At 34.0% G+C, this 16,835-nt stretch overlaps 1 protein-coding gene across 1 annotated transcript in view; it reads right to left on the bottom strand.

Annotated features, from left to right (window-relative positions):
• Window positions 1-4,255: 4,255 nt before the first annotated feature.
• CETN3 (centrin 3) overlaps window positions 4,256-16,835 on the bottom strand; it is a 15,186-nt gene continuing 2,606 nt past the window's right edge. Inside the window, exons 3-5 of the mRNA XM_008537514.2 lie at window positions 15,517-15,631; window positions 11,327-11,518; window positions 4,256-4,663 (exon numbers count right to left, since the gene is read on the bottom strand). Of these exons, the coding sequence (XP_008535736.1) occupies window positions 4,620-4,663; window positions 11,327-11,518; window positions 15,517-15,631 (351 nt within the window). The 3' untranslated portion in view covers window positions 4,256-4,619. The remainder of the gene's footprint in view (window positions 4,664-11,326; window positions 11,519-15,516; window positions 15,632-16,835) is intronic.

Here is a 16,835-nt window from a genome sequence, read left to right as displayed (position 1 = left end):
CTGAGATCTCCAAAACCTAGCTAAGGTGTCATCCAGATGACTGCCATATTTCATTCCAAGAATTCCTGCTTGCAACCCACCCCTGCACAATTCATCATTCTACTATTAAAGCGACCTTAACTGACGCCCTCTCTGACGAATGCATCTCCACTGAGACCTACAGGAGCCTTGATTTAGACTCTCAGGTCCGGGTCCATAAACCCTCCTCCTCTCCAGTTTGATGCCTCAAACACCCTCCCACACATCCTTTTACCAACCACTCCTAAACCCAAGGTTCCTTCCATTTCCTACTAAGGATTTAAGAGTTCTTTCTTCCTTCAAGCAATGCCAAAAATGAGATCTTCTCCACAAAGGTTACCTTAAAAAAAGTTTTTCTAAATTTTACTCTCAAAATAAAAACCTTCCATGAGTCTTAGTCACGACTCAATAATATGTGCTTTCTCAGTATTTGCTTAATATTGTATTTTTAATTTACTTCCTTCCCAAACATCTACTTTTTCAACGTGTTGCCTCCATGACTATAAAAATACAGACTAAGATTGTTAGCGTCCACAGGTCTGGCATCAAACACTAACTCACGTGCAATAACACATAATACAATGAATGCCATGCTAGATCAAGTATAAATATTTAATAAATACTTCTGCTGCTGAGCATCTGAATTCTAGATTCTCTCTCTATTAGTTTGGCAGTTTTAAAGGTCTGATCCTTCACACCTTGAGATAGCCTATAAACGTCATTGTAAGGAGACAGTACAATCTGGTGGTTCTGAGTGGGCTCTGGAGTCAGAAAGTTTAGGATCAAATTCCAATTCCTGTCATCTTGAGCAAGCTACTTAAGCCCTCTAAGCTTTTCTTGTGTGTAAAATAAAAGACAATCCAACATTATCTACTCCAGAAAGTTATTATTAAAATATATAATGTATGTAAATACCTGTGTGTGCCTGGAACACAGCAGCACTTAATGTTACTAAAGTTTAAAAAGACATTTCCTTTAAAAAACTTTGCTGCAGAATGCATGCAACATTCAAGCGGAAAAAACGTTCATTTCTATACTTTCATGTAAGTGCAAAGGAAACAGGTTGAAATAATCTTCTCTAAAATAACAATGGTTATTATTCCCAGAGATCAGGTAACCATACCTCCTGGTTTGCCTAGGATAGCTGATTTACACCTGTTATCTCAACATAAATAATAGTCTCCACCAAGCCCCTTCACTCTCAAATAACCTGGTTCAGATATAAAATATATGGTCGACTATGCTGGTTATTAAGCTATTTTTTTTTCCCACAACTCCAAACCACAATTCTATACTCAACTGTGTAATACTGGGGTTGGGACTGTGTAAACTACATTTCTCCTTTCCCAGCTGAATTTTTGTTAGGTTCAACTAATGGGAAGACTAGATGAGTGAAACAGGAAGGCAGGAGGTGGTAAGACTCTTGCTGTTTCCTGTTTATTGTTCCTGTGAGCATCCCCAGGGCAAAAGTTCCTTTCAGCAGCTCCAGCGGCTTGGTTCCAGCCTCCAGCTTTTTCTCGGCATTCCCCATCAATACCAGCACCAGAGGCCCACCCCATGGTCAAGTGGTTAAGTTCACGTGCTCCGCTGCAGCAGCCAGGGTTTCACTGGTTCAGATCCTGGGCATGGACATGGCACCACTTGATAGGCCACATTGAGGCAGCGTCCCACATGCCACAACCAGAAGAACCTACAACTAAGATATACAACTATGTACCAGGGGGGACTTGGGGGGATAAAGCAGAAAAAAATAAAAAAAGATTGGCCACAGTTGTTAGCTCAGGTGCCAATCTTTAGGAAAAAAAAAAGAAAAAAGGAAAAATACCAGCACCACCTACCAGTGCCCTCTCCTCAAACATCTCCGAGTCCCTGCTCTGCAGGACCTCTCCTCCAAGCTTCTAGTTTCTAGTAATCACAACCTCTACCTTCTGTTCCCTCAGCTCTAGAGGTGGTGGCTGCTTCCTGAAATTACCTATCTTAGTGTTCCCTTTCTGATTTTTTGGTTTTCCAGTACCATTTTAACCTGTTCCTGATATTACACTCTGTTAAAATATCCCACTGTGCTCTTCCTCCTTTCTGAAGCCTAACGGACACTGATACTATGCAGAGGAATGGAAATAGGATTGAGGGTGAAAAAGAAAAAAAAAGAATTCTTGCCTTTGCTTTATATAATGTCTTTATTTATTACTCACGTAATTTAAATTACATATTTTAAGTGATATTTGAAATCATTTTGCCTTCCTCACATTGCAATGTCTTCAAAACACTGTAAACAATCCTTTTCAAGAACACATCACTAGTAAATCCCTGAGAGAATTCACTTCCAGAGACTAGCATCAGATGGATGGCTTATGGAGCTGAGGCCATTAGTCACTCAACTGGATAGTCTACTCACCTTGCTGTTTGCTGATGTAAGGCCATTAACACCAGCACAGCAACTAAATTAGAAAGTCTTCCATTAGAAGTGCTGCATGAATTTCCGGCAATAAAGGATTAAATAAGTCTAGGACAGTACCTACAACACATTGAGTGCAGAACAAATAGGTTGCTTTCCTCCCCATCCCAACTACCTACCTCCAGACTCTAAATAAGAGCTGCTATTAGGCACATAGCTTCTTCAGAAAGTAGGCTTTGTTGGCTTATAACAAACGTGAAGGAAAAGGTCCTAGCTGACAAATCTCAAACTATCAAAGCTTACCAGGACACCAGAACAGCAATGCACTAGGCAAGTTTAGCAACTAACAGACATTTTCTTACATCATGAAATGCCACTGCATGATAAATATGACTTATCATGATAAATATGACTAATAACCACCTCCAACTCCCTCTTTTTTAAAGCAAATTCTCTGCTTTCTTCTACTGCCACCTCTACTTGCAAATTTTATCTACTCTACAGTTTCTGATTAACTCTGGAAAGAACTTGAGAATAATTCACATCCGTCTGTAGGAGAAAGCTACCACAAACATAAAGAGCTGAGATGAGCACTCTTCCCTCTCACAGTAAGAACAGAAGAAACAAAACTGCTGGTATCTCAAGGAGTAAGTATTCCTATTAAGAATAAAGAAGTTATCTCTATAAGTGACAAAAAGTAGCTTGAGTTATTTGTTCCAACAAAGTGACAGAAGACTAGTAAGCCTAGATTTATATGTGTTTTATTCTTCACTTTCTTTACTCTTCAATTTCTCAGAAATCAACTTATTTTGTGATCGAGCCATAGAAGGCAATTCATCAGTAAGGGTGATAAAAATTTTTAAATTTCAAAGTCTATTTGTTGCCATGAATATTGTTACAACTGTGAACACTGATTTCATACTCAAAATTAAATTTTAATATGATGAACAATTAACTTGCTACCTAGATAACTGTTTGAAACATTACCACTATTATATTATTCCCTACTGATTTTTTTGTTAAATCTCTAGTGGATAACTCTTTATGTAATACTCCATGAGGCTCACAACATTTAAAATGCCTCAAATTATTACTGTATTTTAAATTTAAACAAGAAATCTAAAAAAGATCACTGAAATAAGTCAACTTTCTTCCTGGAGAACCCCTACCACAGGAACCAGATTATTAGTGAAGGATCAGTATAGGTAACATTTCCCTATGATCTATCTCCCATAACCACTTGTTTCCCCCTAACACACACTTCTACAAGGCAGAAGAGCCCACCTGTAAAGTCTGTCTCTACTGTTTCCTGGTGAATCACACAACGTTCTTTATAGAGGTAAAACATAGCCTTAAGTGATTTCTACGGCTTACAGTTTTCCATTTTCATCACTGTGACGTTTAATTGAGTGATAATTATCTCAACAGATCAAAATTCCAAAATTTAAATCTTTCACTTTGTCAAGAAGTTAGATGATTCAAACTGTATTCAATTAGTTTAAGAAGGAAATACCCAGATTTAACTGTCATAACTTACGTTAAGATACCAAAAGTGTTATAGAACATAATGCACGAGGATAAATGGATTTATGTGCACAATACTTTTTCCCTGCAAACTAAAAGACGCGACTCTCAAAAAAGGAATTATGCCTATATTGAGTCATCAACTTGTATTGAAACATAAAATGTCAAATTTTTAATGGAAAAATGTGCTATTCTACTGCTATTTGTATTTCAATTTTTGTTTCTGAAACCAGTAGTGTAAGAGAAAAGATTTAAGAAAGATACTATTGAGGGTTAACAGATACTTGGAATCAAAATAAAACAGAAAATTTACCAAACTTTAAAATACTAAGAAAATAAACATTTTATTAATGAAAAGTCTGAAAAACATGTGCACCGAAACAAGTGACTACTAAAATGCTGAATAAAAAATCTTCAAAGAAATGTCTACCACGATTCAATTTTTCAAACTTTTTATATATAAAAGCTATATTATAAATACAAAGCTAAACTATTACAGTACTAACAATACTGTCTATACAAAGAAACTTAACAGTAGTAAAATATGAATACATAAGATGCTTATTTTTGGTCCTTTTGGAAAAAAGAACTAAGTTGAGTTTTTTTTTAACATGGCTCCAGGCACAAAAATAGAATTTAAGATGATAACTGCAACATTCTTAGTGCTTATCCTTGTAATTCTTTAAATGTCACCAGTCATAATAGCAATGAACTCCTCTTGATTTACTGTGGTAAGAAAGAAAATGTAAGTCAGAAAGAAATTGTAAAAATACAAGTTTTTTCAGAGAACAATACTTAGTATTTTACAATAAATATCTTTAAATTTTATATTATACAAAATTCTTAACAAACCAAGGCATGGCCTTTTGCTTTTAATATTTTGCTAGGAAGTTGAATATATTTATTAAATAGAACTTTATGAATACAAAAATATATAAAATGTAAATAATATAAATTAGTATTCTATAATATTAACTAGGAAAAATACATAAGTTACAAAAAAGTCCATCTTAATCATAACATTTATACACACTTGTCAAAATAGTTCTAAAAGCTTGCCAATTTTCATTTCTTAGATGGTTAAACCCTCTTTATAATTTTTATTCTACTAGTTCATTCAGCAAACCCTTCCTTCACAAATAAGCTTAAATATACCATGCAAGTTAGAATTCTAAAGGACAAAAATATATTAGAATTAGAAAAAAGGGCAAATTGCTGTTTTTTTAAACTTTTATTTATTTAAAAGCCTATTTTAAAGAAAAACTAATTGAAGCCAGGTTACCATACCTCAAAAGTATCCAGAGAAATAGTAACTTTAAAGGATATGGATTTAATCTTAATTACCAAGGTAATACAGCAACTATAAAATATAGATGTAATTGCAGAAAGTAATCACCGATAAAGACTAATTGTTAGTTTACCGAAATTATGAACAAAATTCAGTAAGAACTTCCAGTTTGTAAACATAATGTTTAAGGAAGCAATCTAGAATAGGTGATAACCTTATTAAGTATAATTTTTAAAAACCAATATACACACACACAAATTATTAATAGAAATGTTCAGAAAAGAACGTTTCCTCTTTGTAAAACAGGTGAATTCATGGGCCCCAAGACTTAACAAAAACCTTAACAAGGGAGAAGTTATGAATGATCATTTTGATGATAACAATAACACTACAATGAGAAAAAGCAGACCTAAATTCCTAAATTTAGCAGAGCAAAAGTCATAGTTCTGACACAAACAGTTCTGCATCTCAATTTCTTCAGAAAATACTGAACTATGACAGGATCTTTTACGTTGTTGCTATGTCTTCAATACCCTAGCTAGTAATATACAAAGACTCTCCATTGAATCAAACATTGTTAAGTGCCTACTGAATACCAAACCATACTACGAGTTCCGTAATATATCAAAACAGACACAAGGTTCCTATTCTAGAATATCCTGAAGTTGAATAAAATATTAGGTAATATTATAAAATTATTGTTAATTTTCTTAGGAGTAACAATGGTATCATAGTTATGAAAGATAATATCTTTATTCTTAGTAGATGCATGCTAAAATACTAGGGGGGTCAAGTTCATGATATATTTTTCAAATGATTCAGAAAAATATACATGTACTATAGATAAAGCAAATATAATAAAATGTTAATTATTGAATCTAGGCAGAAGATATAATGGTGTTCACTGTACTAGTCTAACATTTTTTCCTCTATGTCTCAGAAGATTCATAACGAAAAGTTAGAAAAAAATTAACCAAGCAAAAAATGTTGAGGACATAAAATATGTACCTCAGGAATGAAAAAGGTCTACTGGTTCCAGAAAACCAGTTTCCATAATTATGTTAGTCACAATTTATACCTGAGAACAACTGCTGTATAACACAAAACATGATCTATTATTAAAATAAAAATCATGGGGCCGGCCCGGTGGTGCAGCAGTTAAGTGCGCACGTTCCGCTTTGGCAGCCTGGGGGCCACCGGTTCAGATCCCAGGTGGAGACATGGCACCGCTCATGAAGCCATGCTGTGACTTCCCACATACAAAGTAGAGGAAGATGGGCATGGACGTTAGCTCAGGGCCAGTCTTCCTCAGCAAAAAGAAGAGGATTGGCAGATGTTACCTCAGGGCTGATCTTCCTCAAAAAAATAAATAAATAAATAAATAAAAATCACATATCAGTATTAAGAAAAATCCACAACAATGGGAAAAATCATTACTGATGAGAAAAACTTAGGGAAAAATAAATCTTGACCTGGGCTCGAAAATAAAAATATAGGATTTGGTTTGACAGGAGGTAGAAAGAAAGCTAAGGTAGGAGAACACCATCAGAAACATAAATAAAGAAAATAGTGCAAAAATAAGCTATAAGGAGTTAAGAAGATGAGCTGTCCAGAAGCTGATAAAGAACCATGAATCCATGCATCTAATATTAAACATCTACAAGACACTACAACAGACACAGTAGAACAGAATACAAAACCTAAACTACTCAAAATACTTTCAATGATCTTACAAATTGTAGTAGTGATCTTTAAACTTTGTAGTTAAATGAACATGTTTCAACATCTTATGAAAGCTATGATCCCTCTCTCTGCCCAGTTAAAAAAAATTAAAATACAAAAAAATTTTAAATAATTTCATCCTTATGCAATCCAAAAGAGTGGAGAGCTGAAGAGAAGAAAGTGGCTAAGGAAATCTAACTTCTTTATTACCAGTGAGTCTTTCAGACAATTAAGAGGATCTATGATGACCTTTGTACATTTGGCTTTATAACATTCTCTATCAACAATCTTATATCAAGTTTCTATATCTAATAAACCTAGCACAATGCTTACCTTAAAATAGGCATTTGATAAAATATTTATTGAATCAAACAAGTATGAAACTTCATTTTCTTCTACAGTACCTTTGTTAACAAAATTTTCATAAATCACTCGTTTCGTATGTTAAATCTTATTACGTCATTAAAATAAAGAATTTTAGAGAAATTAAGTAAATTAAGTACCTTAGAGACCATCTGGCTTCGAAAGGGAAAAAACAAATTTTAGCGTCTGAAGTGCCAGTTGAATATTTTACTAATATATTGCTTCCTATAATAGTATGCAATTTTTACAACTCCATAAACATAGAAATCTAATTAATATTTTACTGTATAGCACTAGAGGCAATACAGTGTTACGGTTAAAAGCAGCTTCTTTGTCGTTCCGGACATCTGAGTCTGAGTTCTGGTTCTGCCATGTATGAGTTCCAGACATCTGAGTCTGAGTTCTGGTTCTGCCATGTATGAGTTCCGGACATCTGAGTCTGAGTTCTGGTTCTGCCATGTATGAGTTACGGACATCTGAGTCTGAGTTCTGGTTCTGCCATGTATGAGTTCCGTGACAACCTTAGCTTATTAACCTCTCAGAGCTTTAGCGTCCTCCTCTATACACGCATCTACCCTACGTGCGAATGAGTACAATATTTTATTTACTTCACAAAAGCTATTAGGAAAATTAAGTGACAATCTACAACATAACGTGAAAGAATCTAACATATAGTAACTACTAAATATATGTTAACACTCATCAAAATTATTTAAAAGATGGTCTACTTTGGCTTTTTTAATGCTGCTTCCATTTTTCCAAAAAGATTTACTGTGTCTTATTTTATATATCTTGAGAGGAATGGTGGAGAAAGGATTCTTTCTATATCATTACCACAGCTTTATTTATATTTTGTATTGTATCTCTTCCTTTAACTCCTCATTCACCATGTTTATTATTCTATATACAGAAAAGATAAAATATTTTCATTGTTCTTAAATACTGAAGTGTGAAAAATTCATAAAGATAGAAGATTTACTAAAGTTCACAAAAAAAGCAGCAAAGTATTATGATCTTTACCAGTTTATCATATACAAAGAAAGCAGGTTATATCTAAACAAACCTCTGCAGCTGAAAGAATCCAAATTAAGTGATTAGACTAACAAGTTAATATAAAATGTAACTTCCTACTTTTTCAAAAATGGGCAGATTTTCACATAGCTGCAGAGACCCATATAAGTTAAGGCAGAATCCCAAAGCCAGACTAAACAGATTAGAGTTGTGGTTCTCATTGTTTCTGAATGTGAAAATGCCTTTAGACAGTAATTTTCTGGACTTGCCACAATAGCAGGTATTCTTAGTTTGTCTTGTTTGAGAAATAGATAATGTCAAAAAGCTACTATGAATTCTGCAAAATAAGTATATTTATGAATCACAATAGCATTGACAGATATAAATGAGAAATAGTAGTATATGTATCATGTGCAATACTATTATTCATATATACTACAGACAATATATGATGCATGCAGTACATGAATTCCCAAACCCTGTGCAGTACCTTAGAAGGTCCCTACCCCTAGAGACCCACATCCCAGATTATAAACTACTAGATTAGACTACTTTAATATGATAAGACCACACTTCTCCAACCAAAAAGGGACAAATCTTAACAATACGAGACTATGCATCAGCTATATTTTACTTGTAATCAACCACTTGGGAAAAAAAGAAAAAAATATTATTTGCCTGTTAGTTATCTAAATAAATGACAGTAGAATGCCCAAGCAACAGTTGTACAGTGACTTAAAGTGGAGTAATGCAAGCAGTGAAGACCAAAGAAATGTTTTAAGGATGCACTAAAATAAATCTTCAAGTAATGGAGCACAGGTGTGAACTCTGAGATTCAAAAGTAGCAGACAGAGCAGTCTAACAAGGGATGCAAGATACGGACACGTTTTTTAAGCAAAGTTTCATACCAAGTTTGAATTTAAGAGGCAGCTTTCTGATATTTTCTTCTAATGTGAAATGAAGCTAATAACTAAAATCTAATTTGCATGTGCCAACTACAGAAAAAAAATAGAACTCTGATCTTTAGACAAACAGAGTAGCTGTTATTAAAGATTTATGAAATAGACACACCAAGATTCTCTGTGCCACTGAAGATAGTACCTTTACAGAACAGAGTTCTTTTACAGCTAATTTAGAGTAATAATCAACAGCTAGGGAAGCCACAAAAATCTTAAAAATATTTTTTTAATTTAATTTAAAGAACACAGTAGATTCTAAGTCCAAATATTAGAATGACAGCTTAAGAAATCATTTCATTTTCCTCAAGTTTTAATCATCTCTGTTTTAAAATATGAATAAGTATATCAGTACACTTTCAAAGATCTAGTATTAAAAAACAGAAAAGTTTTATAATGCTCAAATAATATTCACATAAATATAAGGAGAAAGACAATACTGCACAACTCTAAAGGACAATCTACAAACCTGAACTAATAGCTAGTTGCTACTGTCTTACCTTTTTATTAAAGCATGCCAGTATTTCCGAGGCAATATATATATGAATATATTTATGTATATATGTATAGCTGGTACTGTATCTACTGTATATATCTATTGTAACACACACTCCTGCTCAGGGCTTTAAGTCAACATTAGAGCACTCAACATGTTCAAGAAAATGCAGGGAAATATAAAGATGAGCAAAGACCAAAAAAATAAAGGAAAATAAGCTTATATTTAATGCTAGGCACTTTCGATTATCTTCATTTAATACTCACAACTACCCTGGAAGGTATTATCATTCTCATTTTTATAAATGGGGAAACTGAGACTCGGAAAACATTGAAAACTTGCACAAAATTACATAGCAACTAAGTAAGTGGTAGAGATTCAATTCAAATCCAGGTCTGTATGATTCCAAAGCCTCAGGCCTTTCACACTGTATGATTCCATCCTGCTCTTAAGGGGCTTACAATACAGCTGGAGAGGTACGCATGTATATAACTAACAGAAGGCAGTACATAAAAGTGTCAAATAGTTTGCTGCCCTAAATGCTATGGGCCTTCAATGGAAGTCTCATAATTCATATAAACAGAGATCTTTGTGGGAGGCTCTTGAGAAAAAGATAGCATTTAAAACGTACCTGAGAGAATGACTAATATTTTAAGCAGACAGAAATTCACAATTAGAGCATTCTAGGATTAAGGAAGGGCATAATGAAAGGCACAGTGTAAAAAAGTGTTTTCAGGATAGAGTGTATTTTGTCAAACTGTGTATGCATGGGAGGCGAGGGTTAAAGGAGAAAAGTGGAAGACCACAATGAGAAAGAAAACTGGATACTTAAGGTAGGACAGCTCATAGAAGGCTCTGAATTTTGCAGAAGTTGAAGAATCATTCTAAGTTGCTGAATAGGGAAATGACATCATCAAACCTGTATTTTAGAAAAAGAATGCTATCAATAGACTCAATTAGGAAGAGAGTAGAGGCTTACAGGCATAGAGCACAATTAGGAGGCTATAAGAGACTATAAAGTCAATGAGGGCAGGGACCACATCTGCCTTTTTCATTGTGTAGGACCAGCCAGGACATAGGACACTGCATCCAGCTGGCATCCAAGGAAATAAGGAATGAGGCTATGATAACATTCCTGCAAAGAAATTAGGGCCTGAACTAGGACAGCAGCAGTAAACAAAGATATAAAACAGATTCAGAATGTCTGAACAGTAGGATCAACAGAAGTTAGTAACAGCTTAGAGGTGCACGCAGGTTGAGGAAGAAGGCATTAAAGGCTGAAATTTTAGCGATGTTTCATCCTCAAAGAAAAGTAAAGCACCTTCTTAAATTGTGGAACCTCATATTACAATATTTATAGTTGGTTTTAAAGATCTACTTCATTCTAAATTGAATATGTGAAATATTTATGCAGAATGTCCATTACAGATGACCAACAATTACAGTAAATGAAGACAGTTTGCAAAGGGTCTTGAAAATCATTTGGTTTTAGGAAAATTTACTGTATGTGTACATTAGGAACACTTGGAATATATGTTTTAATCAAAACTTACTTTCTCCATCACCATCTTTATCAAATTCTTCTATCATAGCCCGAAGTTCTTCATCACTCATGTTTTCACCCAATTCTCTGGCAACACGTCGCAAGTTTCTCAAGCTTATTTTACCTGAATCATCATCATCAAATAGTTTAAATGCCTTCAATATTTCTTCATGTGGATCTCTTTCCAATATCCAGTCTGTCACTACAGTTAAAAAAATAAAAGATAAAAAGTAAACCTTTATAATCACAAAAGCATTCACTTGTGAAATCAAGTATTAGATGAGAATTAAAACTGTGAATCTGTCAACATTTAGTTTGACAATAAAATACCAAATCAATGCCCAAAAACCCAAAGAGATAAACCTGAAATTAGAAAAACCAAGTCCATATTTTAAAATTTAACCTAAGGTTTAACAATTCACCCTATTATACAAGTAAGCAAAACTATATTACACAGAGGCAAAATAAAAAGGACTATATTTATACCATATTTATTTAAAGTCTACTATTACCAAGAATTGTACTAGGCTCCACTGACACGTCTAGGAGTTGGTAACCTAGTTATAGAGATAACATACCAACAAAACAATTAAAGCTAACTCAACAAAAGCTGTTTGCGGGCTAAACTTAACAGTAACACTGATTGTTCCTCAAATTTAAACCAACTTGAAAATAAGCAAAAAGACCCCGACAGGGGCTAGCCTGATGGCATAGCGGTTAAGTTTGCACATGCCACTTTGGTGGCCTGAGGTTTGCTGGTTCGGATCCCAGGTGTGGACCTACACACCGCTATCAAGTCACGCTGTGGCAGGCATCCCACATATACAGTAGAGGAAGATGGGCATGGATGTTAGCTCAGGGCTAATCTTCCTCAAAAAAAAAAAAAAAAAAAAAGACCCTGACAAATTAACAAAATGCATTGCCATCACTAATATAGACACAATCTCAGACAGAAGATGAAAATTCCACTGATATCTTCATGATCAGAAGAAACTCTTGGTTTTCCAAAATATGAAAAGTAGTTATTACAAGGACTGAATCTGATTGTAGTAAGAAAGTAAAGAAGAAGTCTGGAAAGGAGATCTCTCTAAAGTCACGTACATTTTGTTCAGCAAGCTAACTCTCAGACAATTAACCAAAATTAAACGTAATTGCACACTTCAATAGTGATGATATATTGTAATATACTAAATGCAATACCATATAACAATATAGTAAACTTAAATATTTTCAATATTACCACAATTTTTAATCAATAGCCACAATAACAAAAATTGAAATAAAAATCTGTGGTATAAAATTTTTTAAGTTACTAGACAAAATTCTGAAAATATCTAAGTAAACATCTCTAAAATAATTCTACATGCTAGTCTTCCACTACAACAAAAAGTATTTATCACTTTCACTGTCATTAAGAATAACTCAGTCCTGGTGAGGTTTACAGAATCATTAAGAACTTGCAAATGCTTGTAGATGGAAAGTAGTAGAATGCTAAATGCATCAAAAGGAAAAATACAATTCAAGTCCCCCATAAATTATTTTTGTTTTGCTGCTGCTTCATCCTATTTGGTTGAACAAGCTTTAGAATAAGCACCTATTTGCGTTAATGTTAAATCATCTACATATATATTCAATAGTTTCCTTTTATCCATTAATTTTATCCAAAAAGTCTTCCAAGTAACTAATTGAAGTATATTACTATAAGTATGCAAATCATCAAAGCTCATAAATATTCAGTCAAAAAGGAGTTGGCATATATACAGCCCTAACACCAAAATAAAATACCACACTTAACTCTATGGCTCTTACTCAACTTATTTTGAATTTAGTCCCAACAAAAAAGCAGGACAAGGAAAAAAAAGTGTTAAGAAATTTTCTTCACCAATTAAATAATTTACATGACAGGTGAACCAAAAAAGCAGCTTGCTGAAAGTATTAATGTACTTAAAGAAGCAACAGGGTGATCTGGGGAACAGATGGGGCTCCAAGATGTATAAATTCTTATCCCACTGGTGCTTTAATTGTGTTAGTTACTTCAGACTTATGTGTCTATATAATCTTTTATCAATCCTTTGCCTTAGAATGCAACTTTTCTTGGAAACTATAAATACCCATCATTCTGGACAGCTAAAACATTATAACAAAAAAAAAATTATGACTTTATGGTGACTCTCCTCTCTGCTTTCATGCTCTACTCCTGTTCTACAAAGTAGAATTTAATTATAAGAAATACCTCTTTTTTTCAATGAAAATAAGTCAACTGACTGACAGGCAGTGGAGGTGGGTTCAATCTATTTCACAAATTTCTGTCCCTGTAACTCTATTTCAAATAATTTAATTATACTATTAGAAATGTACTTCCTCAAAACAGTTAGACTTTACACCTTATAAAAATCACTTAAGGGGCCAGCCTGGTGGCACAGCGGTTACGTGCGCATGCTCCGCTTCTCGGCAGCCCAGGGTTCGCCGGTTAGGATCCCAGGTACAGACATGGCACTGCATGGCACACCATGCTGTGGTAGGCATCCCACATATAAAGCAGAGGAAGATGGGCATGGATGTTAGTTCAGGGCCAGCCTTCCTCAGAAAAAAGCGGAGGATTGGCAGTAGTTAGCTCAGGGCTAATCTTCCTCAAAAAAAAAAAATCACTTGAGAATACAGCAAATTAAAAAATACCACATTAAAATTTTATCAAAAATTATTCAAGGTAACTAGAAATATAGCTTTAACTATATTTCTCATTGCCTTTTGGAAGTTTCTAAACATAAAGTTACTTTAAACTTAACATTTTGGAATCCAAATTTCTCCCACTATCACCAAGATAACTGTTGATGCCCCGCCTCAAAAAAGATAACAGCACCATTAACAGATAGTTTCCCAAATTGTAAAAGTCTGAACATTTTCAATCTCATAAACCTAATCAGTGATTAGATCCTACAGTACCGAGGATACTACCTTTTTTACTCTTAAATGGACCCTTTTCTTTTCATTCTCACCACCCTCAGCATAAGAAGTTTATTATTTTCCACCTGCAGTCTCTCTCCCTCCAGCTCATCGTTAATACTCTCAAGAAAGTTACCTTTCTGAATCATATCATCACCTCTTCCTTAAAAATTGACAATGATCCTCTGGTAACTAAAGTCTAAACTCTACATGTTATGCAAGACCTTACCTATCTGGCCCAATCCTACCTTTCCAGTCATTTCCCTATCCTCTAGAGCAGGGACTACGTGAAGTTTCCCAGACATGCTATACTTCTGGTACCACTTCTTTTGCGTAATCCAAAAATAACTATATATTATTCTTATATCATGATCCATATAAAGCAGTATCATTGACTTAGAAAATTAATTTAATAAAAACAAATCTGAATATATGTACATTCTATGTATAATACTCTAGGCAATATTATAACTTGTTATAATAGCAAAGTCCTTGCCTTCCAGAAACCTCTATTCTAAAAAAGTCTGATAGATATATACACACACTACAAATAATTCACTAAAATCAACCATACAAAAGTTCAACCATATTAAGCCCATGACACATCATCTTCAGTTGGTTGTTCTAAAATGTTTTCTCCTGCTTCCAGTCTGCCAATGCCTCCCTGACCACAATCCTCTCCCCACCAGCAACTTTAAACAGATGACTTTATTCACTGAGCCAAGGTCATCCAGGGTATGTAGGCCCTCGTAAGATCTATCAACCTGAAGGCATGCACTTGAACCACAGCCAAAGACACCAACTGCTGAAGGTTTCCTCTTCTCCCACTTTGCCAACAAAAACCATCTATCAGAATGTTTTGGGAAATATTTTCCAAACGAAAGCATACCAATTTTTCTGTTTTACTGTGAGAAAATTTTTGATCACCCTTTTAATTTTATCACATAATATAAACACATTACTTAGAAAGACATCTTTCCATAAAAAGCTATACAATAGTTTCTTGGTTAGAATCTTCAGGACAAAATAAAAGACAAAATGATAAATCCCACAGGAAAGCTGTAAATCTTGTTTTTTCTTTGAAAATCAGCAAAAAGGTTTTCTTTGAAAATCTCCCCAAAAAAACCAAGTAAGATCCACATTATACAGCAATGTTCAATAACAAAATTCCGTGACCCAAAGAATTTTAAAAAATACTGATATTAACTAGACAATTTCCTAACAACTGCTAATTACAAAGACTATTAAAATACACACCAACTTCATTAAAATCTTCAAAGGTGATTTTCCCTGTGGCTTCTCTGTCATAATCTTTAAGAATCTTCAGTACATCAGCTTTTTTTACATCAAATCCCAAGGCTCTCATTGCCACCTTTTGGATTAAAAGGGAAAAGCAAATTACAAAGCACTCTTTCAAAAGAAGTGATTTCCAATTTTTAAATAAATGTTTACAACTTAAGAGATGACAACACATTAACAAAACATAATTCTTTTGCATGTTTTAGGTCTCTAAAATAACAAACTGATAGTTTTTCTTCACTATAGAAATTAAATGGCAATTTCTTTCCTTTATATACCCCTTTTTTAAATATAACAAACCAATCAATGAGTGTTCATAGAATATACTATACAATGCACTGACTTAGTGCACAGATAATTTTAACAAGTTATTTGTTCTCAAAGGATTATCAACCAAAATGGAAAAAAGGCATAGCGTAAATATTAAAAAGTTATACAAGAGAAGAGATAAAAAAATTAAAGTAAAAATTATCATCAGACCCTACATAATTGGTTATCAAGTAGGTAGTGTAGGGGACAGCATTTAGAGAAAGAAGAGATCTTGTTACCAGTAACAAGAAAGGAGACACATGTTACTACTTAAAGAAGTCTTACTTGGAGAGAGTCAAGATGAGCTTCAATGTACGGATGAAGTAGAGTAGAAGGGCATTTAGAAAAGGATGATTAGTATTGAAACAGACACCAAAACAAGGATCAGGCTTGAGGACAGTGAACAGAGCAGCTTACCTTACCTGAATGAGAAGAGCTCAGGTGGAAGCAAGCGGTTAGCAAATGAGAAAAGTAGGTAGTAGTAAAACCACGGACAGCATACAGTAAAAATCAAAGGAATCTGAATTTCATGCAGTGTACAATGAGAAGCCACTAAAAGTTTATGAGCAATGAACAATACAGTAAAAGAATTTTAGAAAGATGAATCTAATAGAAGTGTACAGGGTGAACTAGAAATGGAGAAACCATTTAGGAAGCTCCAGGTATGAATTAAGATCCCAAACCAAAATAATAATGATGGCAACAAATGGAAGAGACATCAAGGAAGAATTGATCAAAGCTAGGTAACTAAAAAAAAAAAAAGAAACAGAGTGAAAAAGCTACTAAAATGCTACCTTTTTCATTGTGCTAAGTGTGAGATCCCCAAACTACCCCAAGCACCAATTTTCCCTTGCATTTTTATAAATAATTCTAGATCTTAAAGTTGACATTTTTCCCTATTAGCATTGTGTCAACATCAGACATCACTTATGTTGTTTGCACCAGAGAAAATGGGTTGAGACTGTTAC

This window comes from Equus przewalskii, chromosome 13, assembly GCF_037783145.1.
Source record: "Equus przewalskii isolate Varuska chromosome 13, EquPr2, whole genome shotgun sequence".
NCBI classification, from domain to species: domain Eukaryota; kingdom Metazoa; phylum Chordata; class Mammalia; order Perissodactyla; family Equidae; genus Equus; species Equus przewalskii.
Note: the sequence above shows the minus strand (reverse complement) of the source record. Positions and strands in the feature narration are given on the sequence as shown.